The sequence below is a fragment of the Coffea arabica genome, chromosome 2c, assembly GCF_036785885.1.
Source record: "Coffea arabica cultivar ET-39 chromosome 2c, Coffea Arabica ET-39 HiFi, whole genome shotgun sequence".
Classification (NCBI taxonomy): Eukaryota; Viridiplantae; Streptophyta; class Magnoliopsida; order Gentianales; family Rubiaceae; genus Coffea; species Coffea arabica.
Window position 1 is genome coordinate 76,048,551 of NC_092312.1, and position 27,054 is coordinate 76,075,604.

The 27,054-nt window shown below is 35.8% G+C and overlaps 4 protein-coding genes across 9 annotated transcripts; 2 read left to right on the plus strand and 2 right to left on the minus strand.

The window, feature by feature from the left end:
* Nucleotides 1-344: 344 nt before the first annotated feature.
* LOC113733279 (light-sensor Protein kinase-like) lies at nucleotides 345-4,867 on the plus strand. Its single transcript, XM_072076623.1, has 3 exons — nucleotides 345-953; nucleotides 1,355-3,285; nucleotides 4,339-4,867. The coding sequence occupies exons 2-3, from the start codon at nucleotides 1,383-1,385 to the stop codon at nucleotides 4,476-4,478; spliced, it is 2,043 nt and encodes a 680-aa protein (XP_071932724.1). The 5' UTR covers nucleotides 345-953; nucleotides 1,355-1,382; the 3' UTR covers nucleotides 4,479-4,867.
* On the minus strand, nucleotides 1,792-13,344 carry LOC140003794 (protein SUPPRESSOR OF PHYA-105 1-like). 6 transcript variants are annotated; one of them, XM_072076618.1, is made up of 12 exons: nucleotides 12,950-13,344; nucleotides 11,463-12,865; nucleotides 10,272-10,429; nucleotides 8,250-9,102; nucleotides 7,674-7,820; nucleotides 6,700-7,017; nucleotides 6,556-6,615; nucleotides 5,716-6,027; nucleotides 5,448-5,562; nucleotides 5,267-5,350; nucleotides 5,070-5,168; nucleotides 1,792-3,336 (listed from the first exon to the last, which is right to left on the minus strand). In XM_072076618.1, exons 2-8 carry the CDS (start codon nucleotides 12,819-12,821, stop codon nucleotides 5,836-5,838), a joined length of 3,087 nt encoding a protein of 1,028 aa, XP_071932719.1. In that variant the 5' UTR covers nucleotides 12,822-12,865; nucleotides 12,950-13,344; the 3' UTR covers nucleotides 1,792-3,336; nucleotides 5,070-5,168; nucleotides 5,267-5,350; nucleotides 5,448-5,562; nucleotides 5,716-5,835. The 6 variants fall into 6 exon arrangements, with proteins under 6 accessions (XP_071932719.1, XP_071932720.1, XP_071932722.1 ...); XM_072076619.1 differs by having other exon boundaries at nucleotides 5,656-6,027; nucleotides 12,950-13,343; XM_072076621.1 differs by lacking the exon at nucleotides 5,267-5,350 and having other exon boundaries at nucleotides 6,700-6,915; nucleotides 12,950-13,343.
* Nucleotides 13,345-20,429: 7,085 nt separating this feature from the next.
* LOC113723754 (uncharacterized) lies at nucleotides 20,430-21,301 on the plus strand. The gene is made up of 2 exons (XM_027246733.2): nucleotides 20,430-20,954; nucleotides 21,109-21,301. The coding sequence occupies exons 1-2, from the start codon at nucleotides 20,563-20,565 to the stop codon at nucleotides 21,125-21,127; spliced, it is 411 nt and encodes a 136-aa protein (XP_027102534.1). The 5' UTR covers nucleotides 20,430-20,562; the 3' UTR covers nucleotides 21,128-21,301.
* A 408-nt stretch (nucleotides 21,302-21,709) lies between these two features.
* LOC113728172 (mitochondrial adenine nucleotide transporter ADNT1) lies at nucleotides 21,710-26,812 on the minus strand. The gene is made up of 8 exons (XM_027252710.2): nucleotides 26,429-26,812; nucleotides 25,610-25,658; nucleotides 25,240-25,403; nucleotides 24,924-24,961; nucleotides 24,278-24,390; nucleotides 23,984-24,097; nucleotides 22,859-23,203; nucleotides 21,710-22,102 (listed from the first exon to the last, which is right to left on the minus strand). Exons 1-8 carry the CDS (start codon nucleotides 26,584-26,586, stop codon nucleotides 22,019-22,021), a joined length of 1,065 nt encoding a protein of 354 aa, XP_027108511.1. The 5' UTR covers nucleotides 26,587-26,812; the 3' UTR covers nucleotides 21,710-22,018.
* Between the last annotated feature and the right edge of the window lie 242 nt (nucleotides 26,813-27,054).

Genomic DNA, 27,054 nt, shown 5'->3' on the forward strand with positions numbered 1-27,054 from the left:
TTTAATCCTCCCAACTCTTTTATATACTTAACTGTTAGACACAGAATCCAAACTTTGATACATTTGAATCTTTAAAATGGTTTGCATGGTTGAAAGTAACGCGTCAATTACCAATTGTATCAAAGGCTTCAAAGCTCATCCATACCTACCTCCAATTAATCTCCACCCGGGGGGGGGGGGGGGGGCGGGGCGGGGCGGGGTATAGACTGTAGTGTTTGTCTTGGGGCAAAATGGTAGTGCACAAAAGTACTTACACTAAATTATAAGAACACTGTTGTGTTTTAAGAATTCAAAGCTCGCATGTAATTTATTTCAGGCCTGCACCAAGTTTTAGTAGAATGACATGACGCCCTCAGTCAAACGTGCAACCACGAAACTCGCACAAGAATATTGGCATGATCGAACCGCCAAAATGAAAAGCTTGGATTCTAACGGCCAGAATGGAGGTTGCCAAGTGTTGGGTTATCAAAGCAATACAGCATTTTCCAAAAGAAAGAAAAATCCAGACAATGGAAAGAAGAGAATAACCTGCAATTCTGCCTTAATGTATATTACCTTTCTGCTGACCATAGCCTTATTCAAGAGGACCCTATTTTCATTCTCGTGCAATCGCTGTTGGAAAGACTCTTGATGCCAAATTTGATTCTTCTTACAAGCCCAATTGCCAACTTCAGGGATTTTGCAAGAACTTAATTAGTAGTAGTCATTTTCTGCATCCTGCTCTCAGCTTTCCGTTTTCTTGATTGTCCTGGAAGGATTTCTGTACAACAGGACAGATTTTTGTTTCTTTCATAGTTCTTGCCCAGGTTTCAGCCGGCAATCAGCAACTAGTCGCATAGAGACCCATCATCGCCTGATAATCAATCAAGGGTTTGCTTTCTGATCTTTCTTGGGGTTGGCAAGGAGCCCTCAGGAGAGGTTTACCATCCCCAAACACCCCAGTTCATCTGCTGGTGAGTTGTACTTTTCATCGCAATCATCTCGTTAATTACAGGCATGTCATTAGAAATTGATGTAGTCGCATAATCATTTCACACAGGGCATCCAATATGTAATGATTGAATAAGGACTAATGCTGATAGCCGGCCAAATTCTGTTAGATTAGTTGCTGCAACTTGTAAAAGCTAGTTAGGAACGGTTCAATAACTAACGCTGGCTGATGTTCTATTAACAGCCAAAGTGATCTGCGAAAATAAGCAGCTTGTGAATTGTTGTAACTGCTGGTTCTCTCTCAATTCAATTCTCTCAATTTCCCTCTCATTTTCTGGTTCTCTCTGTTCTTTCTTTTCTTTCCCTTTCTAACTCTTTCCTTATTCTCTACTTTCTGTTCTTCTCTGTTCTGATCATTACACAGTATCAGACACCTGTAAGAGTTGACGACGATGGAGCAATTCAGGCAGATTGGAGAGGTGATTGGAAGTCTCAAGGCATTGATGGTCTTTCAGGATGACATACAAATTAATCAGCGACAGTGTTGCTTGCTGGTTGACATGATGAATCGTGCTTATAAAACAATTGCCAAGGAGATGCAACAGAACCTGAGATTTGAAGAGAAGAGTACGAAATGGAAGGTGCTTGAGAGTCCCTTAAGAGAGCTCCTCAGGATAATTAGGGAAGGAGAAATTTACATCAGGCAGTGCCTAGAAACGAAGGACTGGTGGGTTAAAGCTATAAGGCTTTATCAGAATTCAGACTGTGTTGAGTTCCATATACATAACCTGCTCTGCTGCATCCCCATTGTTATTGAAGCAATTGAAATTGCTGGAGAAATGTCAGGATGGGATCAAGACGAGATACAAAAGAAGAGACTTCTTTACTCGTTGAAGTATCGAAAAGACTGTAAAGATCCGCGAATCTTTCAGTGGAAGTTTGGTAATGAGTATCTAGTTAGCCAAGATTTCTGCAATAGGTTACATTCAGTGTGGGATGAGGATAGATGGGTTCTGCTGAGAAAACTCCAAGAGATACAAATTTCTGGTTCAGTAAGTTCAACAAAGCAGGAGCAGCGACTCGCTGATCTTCTTCTGAAGAACTTAAGTGTGTCAGGACCAGTTGAAGAGAAGCTCCTGCCTTCCTCCACCTTAGTGAGCTCTAAGGATTACCAGGTCAGGCGGCGCTTAGGAAGTGGAAGCCAGTACAAAGAGATTCAATGGTTGGGTGAAAGCTTTGCTCTGAGACACTTTTTTGGGGACATTGAACCATTGTTTCCAGCAATCTCTCAAGAATTAGCACTTACTCATCCAAATATTATGCATATCTTTTGTGCATTTACTGATGAGGAAAGAAAGGAATGCTTCTTAGTTATGGAACTCAAGAACAGAGATCTTTCCAGTCATATAAAAGAAATTTGTGGACCAAGGAAGCGAATTCCATTTTCTCTTCCTGTTGCAGTTGACCTTATGCTTCAGATTGCAAGAGGAATGGAATATCTCCACTCAAAAAAAATCTATCACGGAGATTTGAATCCTTCAAACATTCTTGTAAAATCCAGAAATATCAATACAGATGGTTACTTGCATGCAAAAGTTTGCGCATTTGGACTTCCCTCCTCTGTCAGCCTTCCTCAGAAATCCAATTCCAATCAGAATGGGCAGCTTCCAGTCATCTGGTACGCTCCAGAGGTGCTAGCAGATCAAGAACAATCAGGCAATGCTGATAACTCCAAGTACACGGAGAAGGCAGATGTGTATAGTTTTGGGATGATTTGCTTTGAGCTTTTAACAGGGAAAGTCCCTTTTGAAGATGGCCATCTCCAAGGAGATAAAATGAGCAGAAACATTAGAGCAGGGGAAAGACCACTATTCCCATTTCACTTGCCAAAATATTTGACGAATTTGACAAAAAAGTGCTGGCACGATGACCCAAACCAACGTCCAAGTTTTGCATCCATCTGCAGAATTCTCCGGTACATAAAGAGATTCTTGTTGATGAACCCTGATCATAGCCAGCCAGAAACCCCAGTGCCACTCGTGGATTACAGTGAAATTGAGACAGTGATCTTGAGGAGCTTTCCTTCTTGGGCAGAATCCAATATATTGCCCATATCAGAGATTCCCTTTCAGATGTTTGTATACAGGGTAGCAGAGAAGGAAAAATCAAATATAAGCCAGAGAGAAAATTCTGAATCAGGAAGTGATGCTTCAGCATGTGGGGATGAAAGTGCAACTGTGGATGATCCATTACCATCACCCTCTGAAAGGAGGTCTAGTGCCTCTCCAGAAACTATGAACAGGAGAATGCTATCGTCCAAAAAATCAGCAGATGTCAAACCCATTAAACAGCCAGGTTATCTCTTCACTCTGCCTATTTGATGCATGATTATCAAGCAGCAAGCAACTGTGGAGAAAAAAAGGACAGAATATGTTCAAAGCTGTTCTCACAAACTACAACAATAAAGGTCATAATTTTAAGCTCATCCATTAAAACTTGGAAAATAAGTATTTTGCTTCTTAAGTAAGGACCCTAGCATTACAGATTCAGACACTGAGAATTTACTTTTATTAGGATAAACAAATCACTGGAGGTATTTAAAGCGCTTAGGTGCGTGAGAATTAGCTTTCCTATGAAAACACCCATAATGATCCCTAGGGGAAAAGCAAATGGGAAACTGTAACCCCATCAGATAACTTATCTCAGCATATCATCATGACTTATAACTCTTAAGAACCTATAGAAACCTAAAAATTTCAAGCCTGGTATCAACAAACTTAATTCTGTGTTCCAGTAACTCAATGTAAACATGAAAGCAAGTAATAGAACTTGCCCAACTAGAGAATGCACAAAAGAATGTGCCTGGTTGCTCTTAAAAACACGAAATAAAGAAAAGATACACTTAAGCCAGACTTAATTGCTTCATCGTAAACTTGTATAGATAATCTCTGCCCAAATATCTGGGATATGCAGATTCAGTCTTAAGTCTTAAAGTTTAGACGCATATCACATACATCTTAAGATTTTAAAATGGACACAACTATTACACAAATGACATACAAGCATCGTCAAATGATCGGTGTGAAACTTTTAAGTGCCATCACGGCACTTCATAAACCAGAATGCTGTAATGAAACAAAGGCAGCAATTTGATCCTTTGCCCTAGGAATGACGAAATACTGTATTATGTGCGTTTTCTATAAGCCTGATGTATAAGTACTAAAGTATACAATATTCTCTATACACCACCTATTACATTCACTCCCTCAAAATACAGACGGATCAAGTAGTGAATGTTTCTTCTTTTAGACAAGGTTGATCCAGACAAACGGGTATCAACATGAAAGAGGTCCCAATAGCAGAACAACATGGTGAACTAACATTATCTCTGAAATGTGTTATATACAGGGACACCAAAGGGTCGAGTAAGGCCCCCTCCTATGTCTTCTTGTGGACGGACTATGAGGATGAATTCAGAAAGCCAGTTAATGGTAATGAGTCCAAGACGGAGAGCATCTGGTCACGTATCAGATTCAGAGCTCTCATAGCTCTTTGTACGAGAGTATACAAATTAACCAGAAATATGCCCCGAAAGCAAACCAAATGGAAGTGGCATGCACATCCACTCGCAGTTTCTGGGCAAAGTGGAGAATCTAGGGATAGTGCACAAAGTCATGGTTTCTATTACTCACAGTTTGCTGGTATTAGAGACTTAGAGTGAAGTGATTAAATAGAAATCTAAAAAATTACCAAATGCAAAGACAATGTTGCTATGCACTGTCAGACCCGGAGACCGTAGAGGCTCCTACAAGACCTCAGTTGTGAAGCTAGAAGTTCTTTGTTTTAGCCAAATTTTTTGAAGATCAGTGTGACTATACTAAGTTCCTCATGTGAGGTACTCCAAGATAAAAATGTGGTGGAAGTCATCTTTTTGGTGTTTGCTCTAGCAGGATTCTGAAGTCTTGGTTTCCCCTGGATTTCTGGTGGTTTCATTCCTGATATGTATCTCTTTGTGGGGATTTGCCGGATCAACAAGATTAAGTGTAAATGCCCTCGAGATGTGTTCATCAGAACCAAACAATCACGATCTAAAGATAAGGCACCATTGATTAGATATTAATGTTACTTTACGTAGAGACCTTTGAAGATTGAACTTGAAAGAACTGCTCCAAGCAAGTTGAACTGCTGTCAGCTTCATTTTATCACTGCACAAAGGCCATGGTATCACACTTCAATAACTGCAAAGCAGAAAATTAGGATTAGACCAGCAAGAAAAAATAAAAAAGTTATTATATCTCACATACACTTTATGCAAATATCAAAGGATAAAATGTACATGAGCAAATGGAACTCAGCCAATAGCTCCTCCCAAAAGATTAGAGGAAAAAGCCCGGATACTCAGTGGATGATACACAAATTTCTGGGAGTAACAGGTCAAAAATTTTCTTACAGATAATAGTACATGATTTTCATTAAACAAAAACATTCTTATATAGAAAAGTCAGTTGCAAATTTACCTTGTCCGAGCTTAATTTGATAAGGAGCATATCTCACATCTCTTCACCAATCTTCAGAGAATATGAAATGGGGATTCTATAAATGCTCAAGCTTTACAAGCAGTTCACCTTTTACCTGAAGCAATGTGTAACATTTACCATTTGTCTTATCATTGGCAGTCAACTTGGTTAATTTTGAGCAACAATGGAAAAGGGCCTTTAAGTGGACCTGAACGAGTATGCAAACAGTTTCAACAATACAAGTCCTGAAACTTTAAGCGGAGCTAACCATGAAGAACTCATGTGAACTGCTAAAAGGTGAGTGCCAGTTCCAAAATTGCAGCAATTTGCCGAGAATCATGTGATCAGAAAACTGTGATTCAAATGTTCATGGTAGAATGGAGCTTTCTCAGACCATTTGCAATAGCTTTATACTACCACTTGAGTTTGCAGCAACAACTATGTTAGATTTTCTTCTAAAGCAAACACTTGAAACAAACTGCCCATTGCTCTCATCAAGTTCATGACCAGATATAGGATCAAAGGACCCAAACTTATGAGAAGCAATTGGCATTGGCAGAGATCTGTAATACGCAAAAACCTGAAAGAACAATAAGTCCTTAAGATGAAAGATAAAAGTCCAATGAAGTAATAGAATACTGATAAAACTCTATACTTATATTCCACCCTGACCTAATGCATAATATAACTGCACCAAAGAATTGAAGATGCAACGATTTAGATCTAATGCGGAACCAGAGAATCCATTATTTTTGAATTGTTGGGCAATCAAAGCCACTAACATGCCTCACACCCATGCAAGGTGCTTACAGAACATTTTACCTCTCGAAGGCCAAGGCAGTATGAGATAAGATGTGATATGGAAACTATACCCAAAAGTTCAGATGCTGCACTAAATATGTTAGGAAGATCTGTTTTTCCTTCCAACCCCCAGCCCCTGTTCCCATAATCTCCTTTTCTTCATTTGGCAGCTCTAGATATGCAAGTCATCACATATTAGAGAGGAAGAAAGATACGCACGTATATAACATCCATATTCAACCAAGTCTCTAGAAACTAAATGTAGTATATTGTTGAAGTAGATTTTACCAAGATACAAGGTGTTTACCTCATTAGTTTCAGAACCACATGCTATATATCCATCTAAAACAGATAAACCAACAAAATTCTGAAAAATCAGAGGATAATAGTCAGGATAAACATAGAGGACATACACCTCAAGCACATTCTATAAGAAGACAGAAAAGCTGACCTTCTCATTAGTATGTCCACTAAAGGTCAAGCTGCAAGCATTTGAAATAGAACCCTCAATGGTAGTGTTCTTGAGGTCCCAAAGCTTCAAGGTGTTATCCGTGGATGCAGAAACAAGAGTTTCTGAATCTATGAACTTCACATAGCTAACTGCCTTTCCATGGCCAGCTAATGCACACCAAGGAATTCTTGTGTGTCGAAGATCATAACAGTAGATCTTGTAATCAGCAGAACCAAAAGCCAAAATATATGACGAGTAAGTAGAGAATTGAACACAGCAAACATTGGCAGGATTCCATATTGTTCCAATAGAGTTTCTCTGTGAAGGCAAATTCAAAATTTCTGCCCTTTAACAAATCATGTCTGAATAAAAAAAATCTACGGATTATGGTAGTATCTAATTCCAGAACTATTGCATATAAGGTCAAAAAATGATTGAATCACATTATAATTGTCAAGCTTTAGTATTTTGGATGTACATAAAATGAATAATTGGATTTTGTTTTCTTCTCTAGCAGCAGGTATTTTGGCCACATGAAGAGAACATGCAATACAGTTAATTACAACTGTTCATTGACACAACTCCCACATTAGATCAATATCAGCTAGTGACCATGCATAATGCTACCTAGAAAGAATGAATCTTATACCACCAAAAGAGACAGTTAACCGACTTATGTGCATTGCATTTGATAGTCTTCTCCACATAAATAAGCAGGGATGGCCATGCATAATGTTTGTTCAATGCTCATGTAATAAACAACTGATCTACAATGAAGCTTATTGGATTTGTATTCTTCCTGTAAAATCAAGAATTTCATATCCATCAGCTATAAGTTTACTCGGGATTCTAGGTCACCATCTTTAAATTTCTAAACCAATGCAAGCTCTTAAAAGCATAACAAACTTCTATTTTTGACCACTATGTGAAGAAAATTGTGTGCCAAATCTGTTAATTGGTATGAGATATCATACGTCATTGATGCTCCACAATTTCACAGAACAATCATCACTTCCACTAGCAAACTTTGCTGGATCCACACAAGAAAAGTCAACAGACCAAGCCCTCTTCTGGTGCTCAATGTATTGAGCAAAGCATTGACCATTGCTTGCATCCCAGATCTGCGCTTGAGTCAAAACAACCAAAATTCAAGAAAGAGTGTCTTGTCCAGTACTAGATTGCAGAACCATGTTTAGTGAATGGTACCATAATTAAGATAAAACTTGCAAAAAGGAGAGAAAGAAATAGACAATCCTCTAACAGTAATGCTCAGTAAAAAGGTAGCCAACCTCTAGGACCAGAAAAATGCAGCTTAGAAAAATAATTTACAGCAATAAACAACCTAGCAAGAGCATAAAACATCATTTAAGTAAAGGTTTGATGAGGATTAAGTCAAGTTCAAACAAAAGGATTCATATAATTGCATGCAATCCAGACAAAACCAGAACAAAAAACCATAAGACAAATAGGCAGAGACTGATAATGGATTAGCTTGCCATATTTTCGCACTTATTCTTAGACATGCTCAATAATATGTGGAAAGCACACACCTGCACTATACCATCATAATCTGTAGAAGCCAAAAAGTGCTGGATATATTGGTTCCAGCAAACACAACTAAGCTTAGATCTGTTTGACATCTCAACCATAGGATACTGAATGTCAACAGGGTCATCCAGAAGTGAACCAAACTCAAAGATTTTGATTTTCTTTGAGACCCCTGCAGCAGCAATATACTCCTCATCCCGATCAAAACTCAAAGAGCAAATGGCATCTGCAGAGTTTAGAAAATCAGCATTCCACTTTGTTCCACACACTTGAAAGGTACTATAGCGAGCAAATCTACAAATGCCTTCAAAGAAGACTCCAACTCGATCAATCAGTTTTTCTTCCATGTTTGGGTCTTTATTTGCATCTTGAGCCTCAAACCACTTCTCACGATTACTCAATAAGGCCTTGTCTGCTCTTTCCAAGGAAGAATTCTCTGTGATATGGGCCTGAGATTTCAGAGAGAAATAAGCATTTTCCAGCTGGCTGATGTTTTTCATCAAATTTAACTTTTCTTCAATCATGCTTCTTGATGAGAATATTCTTGGAAGAATTTCAATATCATCCCTATCTTTAGAAACAAGACTTGACCTTGAAGCACTTAAACGTTGGTCCATCCAATCTGAGTAAAATTCTTGTTCATGTCTGCTTCCAATTTTTCTGATATCTGTTTCTAAGCATTTTATACTCTCCAGTAAACTTGAAACATGATTCTGCCTTTGTTCCTTAAGCGAATCTAGAAAATGAAGTAAGAGCTCCGATTCTACATCCTCTTCTTTCTCCATCATTGATGGTGCATTATCTCCCACAAGGACATCCTCAGAACTATAAATTGATTCAGATTGCAGGATTTCCCTTTCAAAGAACAAATTGATTTCTGAATATGCTGAATTATAACTTTAAGTAGAATTGCAAATTCACGTAATTACATATCTTTCTTATTTTTTATGGAAAAGGAGGCATAGATTGCTACTTAACAAATAGAAAGCAAAGAGTAAATGAAGCTCTTGTACTTAATGTTCACAGCCTTGCTCTTGCATGCCAGGCACACCAGGAGGCTCCTTTTATTTGATCTTTGACATTAGCCTGGCAATGAAGCAACCTGACATTGCCCTAAAGCCTGCCCTTAGGAGATTTTAACATATCTAAGCTTATATTCATCCAACTAAAAATGTTACATGAGTTGTAACAAGAAGTTAATACTACTTTTAGCTTGTGAAAGTATTCTTGCTGAGAAGCGTCTTCAGGACTAAGTCAACTTCAATTAAGTAAGTATCCAGTGGACTGTTTATCTATATTTATATTTATATTTTTGATGTGTGTGTGTGTGTGTGAAAGCTTTTGGATAAGTAAAGACAAATTTTGCATGAATTTTGCTTCCTCCAGAACAGATTTATCACAATGAAAAAGCATCTGGCATATAATTAGTGCAGTAAAGGCAGACAACAGAAAAAGACTGTTTGTCCTATACCAACCTAAGGCAAGTGTAGACAATGTTGGAAAGAAAATTTATGCTTTCATACAGCCAATTCTGAAGCAGTTATTATATGTGTGGACATATATCCTACTTATTCTATGGATAGGGAAAGACAATAATCCAAAGAAGAAAAACAAGGAGGCAGCAGCCATACTGACAGATTATCAGGGAAACACCCAGTTTATGGTGCGACTTATCACTATCGCCTTTTGCATGTAAATTTGATTGAATGAGAAATCTGAACTGCCATAGCTACCAAGGTACTCCCGTATAGTTAGGCCATGAGATTCATGAATGTTGCTCTTAGCATCTTGATAAAAACACCCATGACTAAGACCAAGGTTACAAATTTTTAGTAAAATTACAACAAAGGGAAGTTAGATGATATTATTAGTCTTCCAACAGCTCAGCTAGTTTATCGCTGGCTGTCTTGTCATATGTGTCACTTCAACACTACTTTTCTCCTATTTTTGTCTTCCTTTGGTCTCATTTATAAAGTTTACAATTCAGCAAGAAACTAAGGAGTGAAGTAGTAACAGAATAGTACCTTGTTGTCGGACGGCACGAAGGTTCAGGATGAAGCAGCCAAAAGCAAAAACCAGCTTCCTTTGGATTTTCAGAAAGAAAATTTGCAGGTAGAATTCGGTCTCGCAAATCCAACATGGCTGCGAAATGCAACTCTGGTGATGCGAATTGGCAAAGTAACTGAAAAAAGGAACTGATGTCAGTGCAGAATCAGGATATTAATATCAGTTAATGAATCATAAATATAAATTGCAATCTTCATATGTGTATCATATATCTATACAATTTTCTATCTGAGAAGGTAAAAGAGCAAACATCCTTGCATACCCTAACAGCAAATCTGCAGAAAAAGTGAAATGAAAGGAAACTCAGTGCTAACAAGATCCACCAGAGCACTGAAGGCCAAGGGCTGCTATTGCAAGTATCAGTCTGGACAAGTGCAATTACCTATTTGAGCAATACTAAGGCGAACATGTGCATCTAATGTAAGCCAGTAGAAAGAACTTCTAAGCAGCATATTAATACCCCATATCACATTCCCATGTTGGACTACTATTACATTGCTGCTGATCGGTCTTCAACCAAAAAGAATTGCAAAGGATATTTGCTAGTCATGAAACTTTCCCAAGGCCAACAGATAATAGCCTAAGGTTCTTAGGAACTGCATCCTTGGGTAAAAACCATTTAAACAGGAATATTATAATATACTTTGCTGGAAGGTATGACAAGAAATCGCTCCACAAAGGTACTCAAGGACTTAATTCTCAAATACTCCTCTAAAACTATTCAGCAAACCCAACAAGATAATCTGTAGCAGGAACAAAGAAAAAAAAAAGATATGCTTAATATGTTTAAATCTCCATGAGACTCAGGAAATAATGTTTTCCTTTTGTTATGAAAAGCCATACACAGAAGTGAGGAACTTCAGGTCGTATATGTGACCTAAAGTTTGTATCATCCTCCAAAATACAGCTGTCATCAAACCAGGAAATGAAGTTGTACTTGCCAAATTCACGATTTCCAGCGTCATTTACCAAAAGCAAACAACCCAGATATTCAGATTTATCTTAGTTTTCAAAAGTTCTACTGGAAATAAAGCTTGCAAATTTTGACCGTCAATAGTTTAGGTAAAATCAAGTACAAAATCAACCAAAAGGTATCAAGAAAAGGAATGGAAACTTGAAGGATAAAAATATTTCAAGATATTTCCAACCTCAAATAGGAGAATGCCTAGATTGTAAATATTTGATGACAACAGGCCACTGCTATGAAGCTCCTCTGGACAAGCATACCACTTCTTTTCCATTTGAACCATCTCAGGTTCCAATTCAGACTTGGGCCCAATAGTTTCGTTAACTGTGCAATAGGCAGAAAAAAATTGAGATTCATGTCTCATTGATTCCATGTCCTTGCCAAGCTTTTGCTTCTTTACAAGCATTTCTCTCTGGTCATAGGCATCCTGCTCCAATGGCTTTTTCTTAGTCATACCTTGGTTCACCATGGTCATCAATCCTATTGGAACTGATGAACCAGTGTACTTAATGCTATCAGGTGAGGCAAAAATGAATTTGGATGGCCTCAAGTCTAGTAGTCCAATTCCTTCACAGTGTGCTAAATCCACTAACTCCACAATCAGTTTAAATAAGCGCAGCCTCTCAACTTTCTTCATCTCAGAAGCCCCAGAACTTAGCCAATCTCTCAAGGTGATCTTACCATGAGATGCTACAGGTCCTACCAGATACTTATCAGGCAACGGAGGCAGACTTTGAGAAGCCTTTGTGTCCGCCAACACGCCAGAATTTTGGGCGCTAAGAGTAATCAATTGTTTTTCATATTGCGTCATGGCTGCAGAATGAGGTCTGTAATGAACTTCAGGTTCTGTACATTCAACAGCCTTATCCTTGCGAGATTGTTTCCTGAAGAAATTAGTAAAGCTAGAAGATCGTAATACTTTTGAACGATCATCCCCACCAGGCTGTTGATTGCTTTGAGTGTGCGAGCGACAATTATCTGCAGAACGAGTGGAAACTCCACCTAGGACTTTATTCTTCTGTTTTGTCATCAAAGGTTTAAGCTCCTTAATACCCACAGACTCCATTTCCTTCTTCTCCTTCGAACTTAATGATATTCCACCCTGCTTCTCGGAAACTGATGCTCCAGAAAAATTCCTACTCCTTATCCCCCCTGCCAATCGAAAAAAATTTTGCCACATATCCTTCTGCCTATGATTGATTGCCTCAGAATCATTTGAGCTGCTAACCGAAGCCAAGATGGAAGTCTTAAAATCTCTCTTCGTAGATTCTTCAGCTGCGTTCCCTTTCCCCACATCAGTTACAGAATAAGCCTTTGTACGGGGGACATGTTGATTTCCCAGAGCCATCACATATCTGTTTGACAAACCCTTTTGCAATTGATCTCCGTAGGAGTTGGTGGAGCTTCCTGGAAAGTCAGAAACGGTAGATACACACAATCCTGACGATTCTGATCTAGTGCTGCAGCCCTCTTGCTCTTTATCAAGTTCTAGCTCTTTACTCTTATGTTCAACGGTAGATTTATCCTCAACATGCTCCATTTTTCGTTCTCAATTAAGCTCATCAATCAAGCAACTATCCCATTCTATACGAGACAATATCATAACTCAAAAGTCGAGACCCAAAAAAAATAAAGAAAAAACTTGTAACAAACTATGGATGATCATACCTTGAAGAAATGACGATAAACAGAAAATCCCAGTTCAAAAGAGCTTAATTTGAAGAAATGAGCATCCCAACTTCAACAATCACATATTAAAATTAAAAAATCAAACAAAGTCCCCAACTTTCCACGGTACTGAAAAGGGATCAGACAAGCTCAGAGCAAGTTCGGAAAGAACCGAATGAATCTAAGCCCCTAAAACTCCAGATAAAGAATAGAGCTTGCCTGAAATGTGAGAAACTATCTTCATCATAGCATTAAAAAAAATTTGGCTCCCATTAAGGCAAGGGCCGACAATAACAGTTGCGTTGCGGAGCAGAAAGCTGTAAGCCTTACAGGATTTCCGTCCGGTTTCCCCATACCCCGTTTTATTAATTAATTAGTATAAAACATGGACTGGATAGTGGATACTGGTATGAGTGAATTAAAATAACGCCTTTTTCTTTTCGCGAATACCTAAATTAGAGATACCGCCCTTTTTTGTTTTAAAATAAAATTACGGTAAGCTCTCCAGATTAATTGCAGTAACATTTTTTGTCAATTGGAATTTGGGTCAAATATTGCCCCCGTTGTACTTTCCGGTCAGTCACCATTTCCCAACCTCAACCTTAAAATTATCCATTTGAAAATCTTAATTCTATCAAACAAAAATGAGTGTAATAATATGTTACCGTTTTGATAAAAAAAAAAATGAGTGTAATAATAACACTCATTATTGCCTTGTTGCTGAAATTATTTATAGTTTACTGTTATTTTTTCTTAAAAAAATTGAAATTTGATTTAATCTGTATCTTTCTCCTTTAAGTTTAAGGATAAAGCATATTAGCCCTTTTCAACAATTTTGGTTAAGTATTTGATAGTATTTGATTAATTTGACAAACAAAAAATGCATTCTAACAGTTTACATAAACCAAAACAAAAAAAAAAACTATTTTTTGAAAAAAAAAATAAAAAAGTTTAATATCACCTTTTTTGTCTCAATTTTTTGCTAATTGCATTTATTGTTATTACTGTATTATTTATCTTTATTGTTTGATTTAAATTCTAATAAATTGAACGAAATGCATAAAAGTCCAATAGCAAAATTTAAGGATAATAAACTAAATGTAAACCCTTTTTAGCTTTGATGAATTTGATATTTTTGTATAGTATATTCTATAGAGAAAATGTATCTTTTAGCAATAGAAGGAAATAGTAGTTAGTTATAGATAATTTGATAAATAAAAAGGCAATAATATTATTATACTCTTTTTTTTTTTTTTTTGCATTTCTAACTTTAACTAGTTTTCATGGGAGTGAAGTATATAAGCATATTTTAAGGTTGAAGGTGGTGAAGTATAACTGCCCCCAAAATTCAGCGGAGCAAAGTGTTATGAACCCTTAAATTTTTGTTTCTCTAATACCATGGGTTTGTTTGGATTCCTATTATTTGTACATTACTTAAAAATATTTTAAAAGTTTACCTAAACTTTATCTAAAATTATCCTGAAGAACCCTACAGTAACAAATTTTGCTAAAAAAATACTCTAAAATGAGTCACTATGCTGCAGTTAATTTATGAATGAAGATCCAACTGTTTGTTACCCCCATTTTAAAGATAAATAAGAATTTACACACTATATTTTCTAGCAAGTAACAATTCACGCAACAACAAGTGTACAAAGCAATTCAAGTTTGTTTTAGTTGTCATAAAATTTACCATATTGTAAAAATAATATTGTTTTTTTCCTGTAAGCCGGGTAAATTTATGAATAAGGGATAGGGACGGTTGCTCCCAGGATATATATATATATATATATATATATATATATATATATATATATATATATATATATATATATATATACAACTGTAGTTACAAAAGCACTAGTTAGGTTAATTTCACAAAAAGAAAAGAAAACAAATATCACTGCAAAAGAAATTCAAAAAAGAGGGAAGTTACGGGAGAAGGAACTAGTTAACTTGAGTTATCTATATCTATATGTATTCAGGAAGGGGTTTTTAGCATAAACCCTCTCAATGACTTCTAAATTTTTCATTTTTTTTTCTAGATTTTTATATTTATTTTAATACATAAAATGTAGTTGGTTATAACCCACCTTATCACCCATCAATATTCCCACTATCTCACTCCTACTATCCCACTATCTTAACTCATCCTACAACCACTCCTATAAATTCTCTATTCCCACTATCCCACTATCTCATTCCCACTCTCTCTCGGTTTCTTATTTGTTTTTGGTTCTCTATTTATTTTGTAAATATATTGATTTTGTTTCTTTTATGAGCAGTAGTGGAAGATATTATGTGCAGAGACTTCAGCAAAACTCAACCTTCTTGCGGATAATTGGAAGTATATTCTTGTCAACTTAATTTTTCAGGTCGGTCCCCTCTGCTTTTTAAGTATGTTTTGCTTTTGTTTTGCTTTTTGTCATGAATGATATTGCATTGATTTTCTGATCATCCATTATTTCTGAAAAATTTTTACAAAATCCTAAGAACGATTGTTTGCTTATTGTTACACTGTAAAGCAAAGATAGTCAATAGTGGGATAAAGTATAAACACAAAATCACAATCACATTTCTAACATAAGGTATTGCTTGCTTATATAATTGTGGATGGTATATGTTCATGATTGAGGATTTTACTATTTCTAACATAAATTGTATATTATAAAAATTTATTTGTTTGTATTACTGAAATTTTTTAATTATTTTTTATTGCACATTTATCACATAAAAAAGGTGTTACGATAGTTATTTTCATAATTTTATTTCAAAAATGATCGTGCATGAAATAAAAAAAAAATTTTGATAATAAAAATAGTTTATAATTAGAGAAAAACAATTCAGATACTACTAATAACTAAGGCACTATACGCCCATTATTAAAATTAGATTAATTTTTAATTTCGGCAGAAATCCTTTTGGCAAAATTGCATTCTAACCTTTCTTTTCTTTATCATTTTCTCTCTGCATTGACTGCAATAATTTTCACTTCACTTTTAATGGGTGGGCTTTCAAAATTGGTAGAAAGAGAATTTATTAGTATTCAAATAACTGTTCTGTGTTGCATCTTTTTGAGATGCTAAAGAAGGCATGAAATTTCTTGAAGGATGGTATCATACTTTTTAGAGTTTGAATTACAATATTACCTTCATTTTTTGTATTTTTGTATTTTTGCATCTACTGGATTAGAAAAAAACGCGTCCTTCTAAGTTTGGATTATGTTCAGCAGTGATGCCAAAGACCTAACGATATCTATATGATAAAAAAACCCAAGGGACATAATTATATATCATACCAAATATCAGGAAACTAACTGCATAAAGAAAATAATCCTGATTCATATTTCGGCACACTACCTGATTCAAGACGGTGATTTTTTTAAAAAATTTGGTTTCTCTTGGTATTTGAAAAATTTTGAATTCTAACTGAACTTAAACCAAAAGAATAAATTAAAAATTATAGAGGCTGCCAAATTAAAAGACAATATTGAATTGGATATTAAAAGATGGTTTAAACATAGTAGGGACTACGAACTAAAATCTTTGAAAAACAATTCTATATCCAAAAAATAAAAAAAAAAACTACAAGAACAAGCTCATTTTCCCAAAAAAAAAAAAAAGAAGCCTATAAGAACATACGCCCTTTTCCAAATTTAATAATTTATCTACATTATGAACATCTATATCTATATATAATCAGGAAGGGGTTTTTAGCAGAAACCCTCTCAATGACTTCTAAATTTCTCATTCTTTTTTCTAGATTTTTGTATTTATTTCAATACATAAAATGTAGTTGGTTATAACCCACCTTATCGCCCATCAATATTCCTACTATCCCACTATTTTAACTCATCCTACAACCACTCCTACAAATTCTCTATTCCCACTATCCCACTATCTCACTCCCACTCTCTCTCAGTTTCTTATTTGTTTTTGATTCTCTATTCATTTTGTAAATGTATTGATTTTGTTTCTTTTATGAGCAGTAGTGGAAGATATTATGTGCAGAGACTTCAGCAAAACTCAACCTTCTTGCGGATAATTGGAAGTATATTCTTGCCAACTTAATTTTCCAGATCGATCCCTTCTACTTTTTAAGTATGTTTTGTTTTTGCTTTGCTTTTTGTCATGAATGATATTGCATTGATTTTCTGATCATCCATTATTTCTGAAAATTTTTTACAAAATCTTGTCAGAAATCCTTTTGGCAAAATTGCATTCTAGCCTTTCTTTTTTTTATCATTTTCTCTCTGCATTGACTGCAATAATTTTCACTTCACTTTTAATGGGTGGGCTTTCAAAATTGGTAGAAAGAGAGTTTATTAGCATTCAAATAACTGTTCTGTGTTGCATCTTTTTTAGATGTTAAAGAAGGCATGAAACTTCTTGAAGGATGATATTCTACTTTTTAGAGTTTGAATCACAATATTACCTTCATTTTTTGTATTTTTGTATTTTTGCATCCACTAGATTAGAAAAAATGCGTTATTCTAAGCTTAGATTATGTTCAGCAGTGATGCCAAAGACCTAACGATATCTATAATTCTATATGAAAAAAAAATTCAAGGGACATAATTATATATCATACCAGATATCAGAAAACTAATTGCATAAAGAAAATAATCCTAACTCATATTTCGGCGTTCTACCCGACTTAAGACGGCGATTTAAAAAAAAATTGATTTCTCTTGGTATTTGAAAAATTCCGAATTCTAACTGAACTTAAACCAAAAGAATAAATTAAAAAATATAGAGGCTGCCAAATTAAAAGACAATATTGAATTGAATATTAAAAAATGGTTTAAACATAATAGGGACTACGGACCAAAATCTTTGAAAAACAATTCTGTATCCAAAAAATTTAAAAAAAAACCTATAAGAACAAACTCATTTTCCCCAAAAAAAAAAAAGAAAAGAAAAGAAACCTATAAGAACATACGCCCTTTTCTAAATTTAATAATTTATCTACATTATGAAGATATTATAAACTAATACATTCCTTTTTATTTAATATTAAAAATTGATTTTAATATACAAGTGATAACAGAGGGAATGATGCAGTTAGCGACATGTGAAAAAGCCGAAAAGGACAAAAGCAATTAGAGGGATAATTTCGCACAAAATTCGTGGGTCAAAGTGCAATTTGAAATATAGATGGGAGGCATTTTAGTGCATTTATTGGTTTGTTTTCAATAAGTGGTGGTTGGTTTTGCGGGATTTGGGGGGTCTACATGTACCAAAATATATTTATATAGGGATTATTTCATTAACTATGGGTGCTAATAACAATTCTATTGGTGCGTAATTTTCATTTGATTACAACACAATTGTATTAAATTCTATTGATGCTACTTCTATATTAACTATTGTATTTTTTTGTTAACAATTCTCATACAATGTATCACTTACTACGCATAAAATAAATACAAAAACTATTTATTTTTGATTTAATATATATTTTTTCTAGATCAAATAAATGAAAATATTGTCTCTCTTCAAGTTCGACAGCCATCCGCATCACCAATACTTTTGCGTGATCATGATAAATATGCAGTTTTTTATATCGTTAAAGATCGTGCATTTTCATTTGTAGTACATACTCCACAAAATTCAACATAGTTCATTAAATCATCAATTTTGGCTTTTGTACTAAAAGTGGATTGGTGTGAAGAGTGTTCGCACCTTCAAGAAAGATTATCAAATCGAATGCTTAGTATTTATAAGTATTTCATTTTAACAACATTCAATTACATTCATTTGTAGAAATACATCATTCCCCTTTTTAATATAAATTTTAATTTTTTTTTCAAGATCCATCTTTCGAAAAAAGACAGTTCTTGAATGATATACAAATTCTATTATATTTCAAACTATTGTTAAACAGATATTACATTTAAATTTTGTTGGTTCAATTTTTTCACCTTTATTTGTTCACCATTTTATTTTTTTCAATAATGTCAGCACCGTACGTAGCACGGATATTCACACTAGTATTATAAACTAATACATTCCTTTTTATTTAATATTAAAAATTGATTTTAAATATACAAGTGATAGCAGATGGAATGAAGTAGTTAGCGACATGTGAAAAAATCGAAAAGGACAAAAGCAATTAGAAGGATAATTTCGCACAAAATTCGTGGGTTAAAGTGTAATTTGAGGTATAGATGGGAGGCATTTTAGTGCATTTATTGGTTTGTTTTCAATAAGTGGTGGTTAGTTTTGCGGGGGGTCTACATGTACCAAAATATATTTATATAGGGGTTACTTCATTAACTATGGGTGCTAATAATAATTCTATTGGTGCGTAATTTTCATTTGATTACAACACAATTGTATTAAATTCTATTGATGCTACTTTTATATTAACTATTGTATTTTTTTGTTAACAATTTTCATACAATGTATCACTTACTACACATAACATAAATACAAAACTATTTATTTTTTATTTAATATATAAATATATATTTTATAGATCAAAGAAATGAAAATATTGCCTCTCTTCAAGTTCGACAGTCATCCGCATCACCAATACTTTTGCCTGATCATGGTAAATATGTAGTTTTTTATATCGTCAAAGATCGTGCATTTTCATTTGTAATACACACTCCACAAAATTCAACATAGTTAATTAAATCATCAATTTTGGCCTTCGTACTAAAAGTGGTTCAAGAAAGATTATCAAATCGAATGCTTAGTATTCGTAAGTATTTCACTTTAACAACATTCAATTACATTCATTTGTAGAAATATATCATTCCCTTTTTTAATATAAATTTTAATTTTTTTTTCAGGATCCATCTTTTGAAAAAAAACAGTTCTTGAATGATATACACATTCTATTATATTTCAAACTATTGTTAAACAGATATTACATTTAAATTTTGTTGGTTCAATTTTTTCACCTTTATTTGTTCACCATTTTATTTTTTTCAATAATGTTAGCACCGTGCGTAGCACGGGTATTCACACTAGTGTATTTATAGTTATTAAGCAATTTTTATCATGCAGGAGGAATAGGTTGGATGGCTCAACCCTTAGGAAAATGAGTGTAAGTGAAAAATCTTGAATTTAAACCCTTCCATTTATATTAAAAAGAAGTAATTTTTCTTACACTTAAAAAACAAAAAGAGCAATTTCTATCGCGAGGATAGATGTAGAACGTATCAAAAGTAGTACACCAAATATGATGTAGTGAATAATGGTTGGAAAATCAATGTTGATATATTGGCTTTTCAAAAAATAAAAAAAAGGGAAGAAAATAATTTAAAAGACAAAAGAGGAAAAAGGCACAAAAACCTTGAACTAGAACCAGAAAAAAAAAAAAACTTAATTCATGCACAACAACAATTTGATTAACAGACAGCGTCCCTAATCTTAGTTTGGCTCCATAAACGTGTCATCATCTATCAATACCAAAATCCCACAGCTGAATAAACCGTCAAAACCGCCTGCTATTCGGCTCGTCTCCGTCCCAATTTTAGTCACTTCTAACTTCCAACGCATCTTCACAAAAAGCAGGAGTTATTGTGCAAACCTGATAATTCACGTCCCAAAAGAATGGTGATCATATACATATAGATAATCAAATTCCGTGACAGGAAAGAGATGGCAGAAGAATCTGGCATGACTGCAGGAGGAGGAGATAGAGATAGAGATAGAGATAGAGATGTGGAGGAACTGCAAGAAGAAGAAAGGGACGAAGATAACATTATTGGTATGATCAACAGCAGAATCAGTTCGGATACAAGTACGAGCGGCGTTAACCCTTCATCCCCCCTCTGGGAATTGAATCTTCTCATCCTCCTTTCCTTCCTTTCTTTATCTCCCGAAGAATGTTTAGATTTAGAAAATTTTGATGAAAGCACGCACAAAGATTCAAGACCGAGGCATCCCCTCTCACCAAATTTACAGATAATTAGAAAGCGACAGATGTACGAGTTCAGAGCTCCTCCTGAACGGCAATCTGCAAGGTTTCAGACCAAGGTTAGAGATTGCAGGTAAAGCCTAATGAGCCTCTTTCTCATCACTTTCGACAGCTTTGTTCATAATGGTTTATATGGTTTATGGCTGATCGCCTTCTCTCAATCTGTACTCTTAAAGTATATATATATATAAGAAAATTTTTGATCTCTTTTCTTCTTTGTTGTACAGGCACTTCAGACGAGTGTGAAAATACACCCCACCAGCGCCCATGTCCCACACCTTCGGGAGTCCGCATCGCATGCAAGCACCAGCTTTGCTTTTTCAAAGGAGGAGGAGGAGGAGGAGTCGTCTGTGTAATTTCGTTGTTTACCTGCTAGTGTTGTGCTTTGACGGAAATAATAATACGCTGTTGTTATTATTATTACTTTCCTCCCTATGCATGAAGGACTGTACTTCTTCTCCAAGTACACTGGAATGCACAAGTTTCTCCCTTCCATCTACTTAATGGCCTTTTTTCCCCCTTCCTCCTTTTCAATGATTAATAATTGCATCAAATAGGCTACAAATGACCCCAAACGGTGACTTAGACCACTCAAGCAAGGCCTACATTTGTTCTGTCTGTCTAATGAGACGACGATGCAGATGCCCACTGCATTCGAGCACTCTAGCGCCGCAAGACCTACATGTTCAGTGACTTTTTACAGGCAATTTTTTATCTTAATCTTCCGATTTGACAGAATATGCATAGCTTTCTCAAACTATCGACGGATAATCTCTTAAAAACTGAAATGAGCCACCAAAAATAAAATTCCTGATGAAAAGTCGGACGCACAATAAATCTGATGGGTTCTGCTTTATCAGGGACACAACCAAGGCAGTTATTGCAATATTCGTCAGCCATATCATTATTGACAGACACATCATCTGAATGGCAACTGCTACATGCTAAGGCACTTGGAAGGGCAAAACATATAGACATGGCTAAACAGAGAAGCAACATATAGACAGACTAGAGCAGGTCTCTAAATTCTCTCAGGGATGGAGAGGCCATAACCATGTTGCGATTGCTCTTCTCCTTGTCTACAAAAATTTCACATGCAACCCCAAAAAAATAAAATAAAAATGCAAGGCTCGCTTGTCAGTCTGATATCCTGATCTCAACGCCAAGTAAGTCCTTCACTTGCTCGTACGTCACAAATGCAATAGCTATTGATGGGACGACCTGAATAATTAACAATGAAGTTGATCAAACATATCATCCGACTTTTCATGGTATATATAATGAATGAGTCAACTTATAAAGATAGCAATGTGACGTTAAAAAGACTAAAATGACTTCTTAGACAGTCAACCAAATAAAATCCGAGTTCTCAGGTAGTGCATTCAAGAAAGTCTTCTGTCAACTGGGAAACAAAACACATCCAACGGCAGCTTAACAACATCATCTACCAAATGCAAGTAACCATACCCCGTGTAGAAATGAAGTTAACCGTTACTTTGAGCAGATATCTACGATTCTACTGCTCAATAGAAGAAGAAGAAGCACATTAAGCAAACTAACTCCATTCCATCCATATTTAGATTTCTAGAGTAAGCCAGCCTAACATCTTATGAAATATTATTGGAATGGGATTTATTTCACTTCCACACAATCTTTTGCAAGAAAGCTTCATTTGGCCAAATCGGAAAAATGAGTATCTGTTGTCGAAATTGTAAATAACTTTAATCTCTCCATCCATGCTAGGATACTACTCAAAATCATCCCATCAGAAAATAGCATGCAAGATGGATGGTATCAGACAGAGGAGCATACACTCTGTGTGTGCGTGTGTAGACATAAGTATGTAGATTTATACACATACACAATCAATCAGATTTAACAGAAGCCAGGTAAATTAGAACCTCAAAATGCAAAATGTGAGGACGAAGAAATAGAGACAAAAGCAAGGAAAATTGCTACTAGGGTACAGAAACCAACCTTGACTGAGTTGGGGACCAGACCCTTGTACAAGGCTTTGAAGCCCTCGTGCCTCACAGTTTTCCTGAAGGCATCAATCATGCCGGTATACTCAAGTGGAGCTTTGCTCCTTCCATCACCAGTGACAACAGAAGCGGCATCTTTCCATCCCACCATCTGCATTCTTCTTCGCATAACATCAAAAGGGTAAGCAACAGTTTGACCAACAGTCCCAGCTGCAGCCCCACATGCAAGTCTTGTTATAACACCTAATTCCGAGTCTTCAACAAGCCCAAAAGGTTTAGCCTTAACCAACCAATCCTTTAATGATTCATACACAGCAAAGTTGAGACCCACATATGGAATCTGCATAAACGACATTGTTCATATGAGCTCCACAGAAAAGACGATAGGGAACAAGATTATCATGCAAGTCTTGAGCGTCAAATCAGCAGTCTAATCAGCAATGATTAACTCAGGAAAGAAAAGTACACGCTATGCAAACCATAACCAAGATATAGCTGTCCACTTCAACATTTCAAAGTATGAAATACCACTAAAGACTAGGAAATTTTATAACTTTCCAGAAGAATTATCCCAAAAAAAATTATGTGATTAATTAGAGTAAGGCACAAAGCCCAGCTCCAAGCATGCAACAGCTTAGAAAAATAGAATATTTCCTTCCTTCATCCATCCTGCCCCACACTAATTCTACCAGATGGAGAAAGAGGCAAAATTCAAATGCAGCATCATAGCACCCAATTACTCCGAAAGGAAATTGAGTACAGAACATTAGACGAAAAACATCATGATGCATAAATAAAACAGTTTCTTCTCCCACAATAGATGAATGTCGGAGTACAAGTTCAACAATATACAGAATCAGTTGCAGTACATTGGAAATTGTCCAAGCCGCACCATTACCTAAAAAGGGAAACAGACCTTTCAATTTTACGCTACCGTTAATCTCCAGTGAGAACTACTTGCAACAATAAGTATCTTGTGATCGCTGATGAAGTATGAACAGTACTAAAATCTCCAGAATTCAAAAGAAACAAAGCAAAGCATAAACCTCTGCTAAATGCACTTCTTTACGGTTAACTGGAAGGGAAAGATAAAGTAAGTCACACAAAAAGCAGAACTTACAACTCCAATAACAGAAGGAAGCCAGCCCTTGTACAAAGCCCGGGGGCCTTCCTCTCGGAGAACAGTGGCTAAAGCATGAAACATTCCCCTGTACTGATAGGGAGACTTCTCAGTCTGCAAACAAGCAAAGGATATGATGTTATGGAAGTGCTAACAGGTAATCGTAACATGGAGACTATTAATGACTAAAACTGCTAAAAGAAGATATGAGGTCATAGCCACCTCTTGGCCAACTGCTAACAGGTAAGAAGCTTCATAAGTAATCACATTTGTAGGATAAACGTGAAAAGTTACCTGTACGGTCAATCTTCCTCGTACCATGTCCATTGGATATGTCGCAGACATGGCAATTATCCCAGCACAAGCTCCCGCTCCAAGCCGCAATACAGGAGTGAGTTCAGCATCCTCTGCGAAAAAAGGTTAAAGATTCAAAATGAACTCCATACTTGTTGCCATAGAACTGCCAACATTCTGTGACAGAATGGCATGAAAATCAACAAATTTTAAAGGAATCAAACATCAGTTAATATCACAAAAGAATCTCAAGTTGCCTGACATAACTGGTGAGTGAAAATAATTTGCTGTTGTGAAAGCAGCATACCTGTGCAGACACGGTCATATAAAAAATGAGGAAGATGAACTCAAAATCTTGACAATCTCAATAAGACTGGAGCCAGAACCTAAAGAACTACCAGAAGTTTTGCTTCTAAAGAACAGAAGTACATTCAGATCTCATAATCAACTCAAACCTACAGAACTACGTGCAATGAGTAAAAGCACAAATGGGACAAACTGAACCGAGCAATAAAAGCATCCATTGCTTTGGATATTAAACCATTGTCATGTTCAATGATGATCAACTCAGAAATAATAATTAGGTAATACACAAAAAGATATGTCCCCTCAACAATGTCGTGGTAGAAAGGAAGAATGAACATACCATTTCCAGTTTTCTCTCGATATAGCCACAGTATACCCCTGTTCCAATGATAACAAGGAACTGTCAACAAAGGGAACACATACAATAAAACCACCAGAAACTGAACGAACTCAAATTAACAAAAGGGAAAAAAAATCTGGCTGCTAGCCAAATGAAAGGATTTATTTTAGCATATTAAAGTGCTACCAGAATCTCGAGGTCTCCAACAGGTCAACATACAGAAAATCCAAAAGATCAATGACCAACAGCACCTCATGAATCATCATGTACTAAAAATATCTTTGTTAGTGGAACTACATCACTGAAAACAACATACTTGGAAGCTTGCTCATAGCTAAAGAACTTTACTGCAGAATTTGGGACAATGCGAGCACAATTGGTCCCATTGCCTTTGAACAATCCCCTAAAACCCTCAGTTCTCCAAATATATTTCAAGCCTTGAACTGTACCACTGTACTTTATGTTATGTGGATTTTGAACCTGCAATTGTTTACATGCAGGTAATGTAATCTTGATAAATTTTTGTAGAGTACACAACTTAATCAAAATTGTTCTCGAAATGCAAATGGGGGTCCTTGAAATGATGTGCATTAAGTGTGACAAAAGTTTATTCTTTATAACATATCAAGATAGGAACTTTATACACAACACAAACATAAAATAGCATCAAGGAAAAGCAAACTAACCTGAAGTAAAATTTTCAGCCGTTCCAATGGGGCTACAGCAGTACGTGATCTGCAGTGGACCAAAAACAACTTCATGAGATGATACAATAGCATTAATTGAAGCACTTTTTGTTGGTAAATTTATTCTACAACAGGTCAGACATGAAACAGGAAAGAAACAAGCTGCAAAGAATCTATATGCTGAACAGCTGAGCCAATCACAACTGACTACCTACATAGCAAGGTGTCTACTGTGTTAACCATCTTTCGTAGGTAGTAATGCTCAAATAAGGCAAAGAATGGGGGAAAAGTCGATAAAAGTTTCAACCGTGCCTCGTCTAGAACAGTCACTGATCCTAAAACGGACCCTAAGGCTTGCCCTTAGCGAATGCACAGTTAAGCAAAGATGGATCTCTAGACATCTCCATACGATCATTGATTTAAAATAAATTAAATGATAAATTAAAAATAAACTTGTTTATATTAGACGTACTTTTTCCAACTCTCCCTTTGTATTTTTCCCAAAGCACCTTTCTCCTAGTTATCAATCCTTATATAAAACTGCCAAATCCTAGAGGATAAAAACTTTCAACTGAACTTATTTCCTCCGTAAAGTTTCAGAAATATCGGTGCCAAGCTGGCAAGCTCCCAGAAAAAATTGTTATTCGCTCAGTAGTAGTACAACATACCAATAAAAATAAGCACGGACAAGTCAAACAAATCATATGCACATGAAATCAATCTGTATCATGGGGAAAAAACAGTGAGCTAGTGGCTAGTGGGCTTGTGAATTTCTTAGCGCTCTCAGATTTAATAAATCAAATATAAGAAAGCACTTACACACCACCAGCGACACCACCGGCGACAAGAGACTTGCAGATACTGAGAACGGCGTGGCTAGTGGGCTTAATTTCTTCTCTGGCAAGCTTGGCTTCTTCAGCAAAATTCACAATCTTCGAGACTGCCGATTCACTCGACTTCACATCCTCCGAAGCCATAGAATACCTACAATCCGATAACCTACTTCCTCTGCAAATAATTTATTAAATAAAATTACTCGCCGGAACCCTAGACCGACGACGACTGGATCTTTGAACGTCTTAAAAGGCAAACATTTTCGGTGTTCGGCGGGGGCTGCTAATGAATATGGCGGAGAAAGGTGAAAATTGAAATGCGGCAGCGTAGGGGTGCTAATGCGAGTGGGAGCGCGTGGCGGCGGGGATCAAAGTGACGACTCCTACTACAGTCCTACTTAACCAGATCTGCCTGCCACTCATTTTGCCCTTTTTGGGTTAATTGCACTATACCCCATAAACTATTATCCAATTACTACTTTATTTCCCTCAACTTATTTTTCGTTAATCACTTCTCGATTTATCTGCTATTTTAATTATTTTTATTATCCCTTTTTCTTCTTCTTTTTTCTATTTGTTTTCAATATTGCTTTTGCTTTTCGTCTCTTCTCG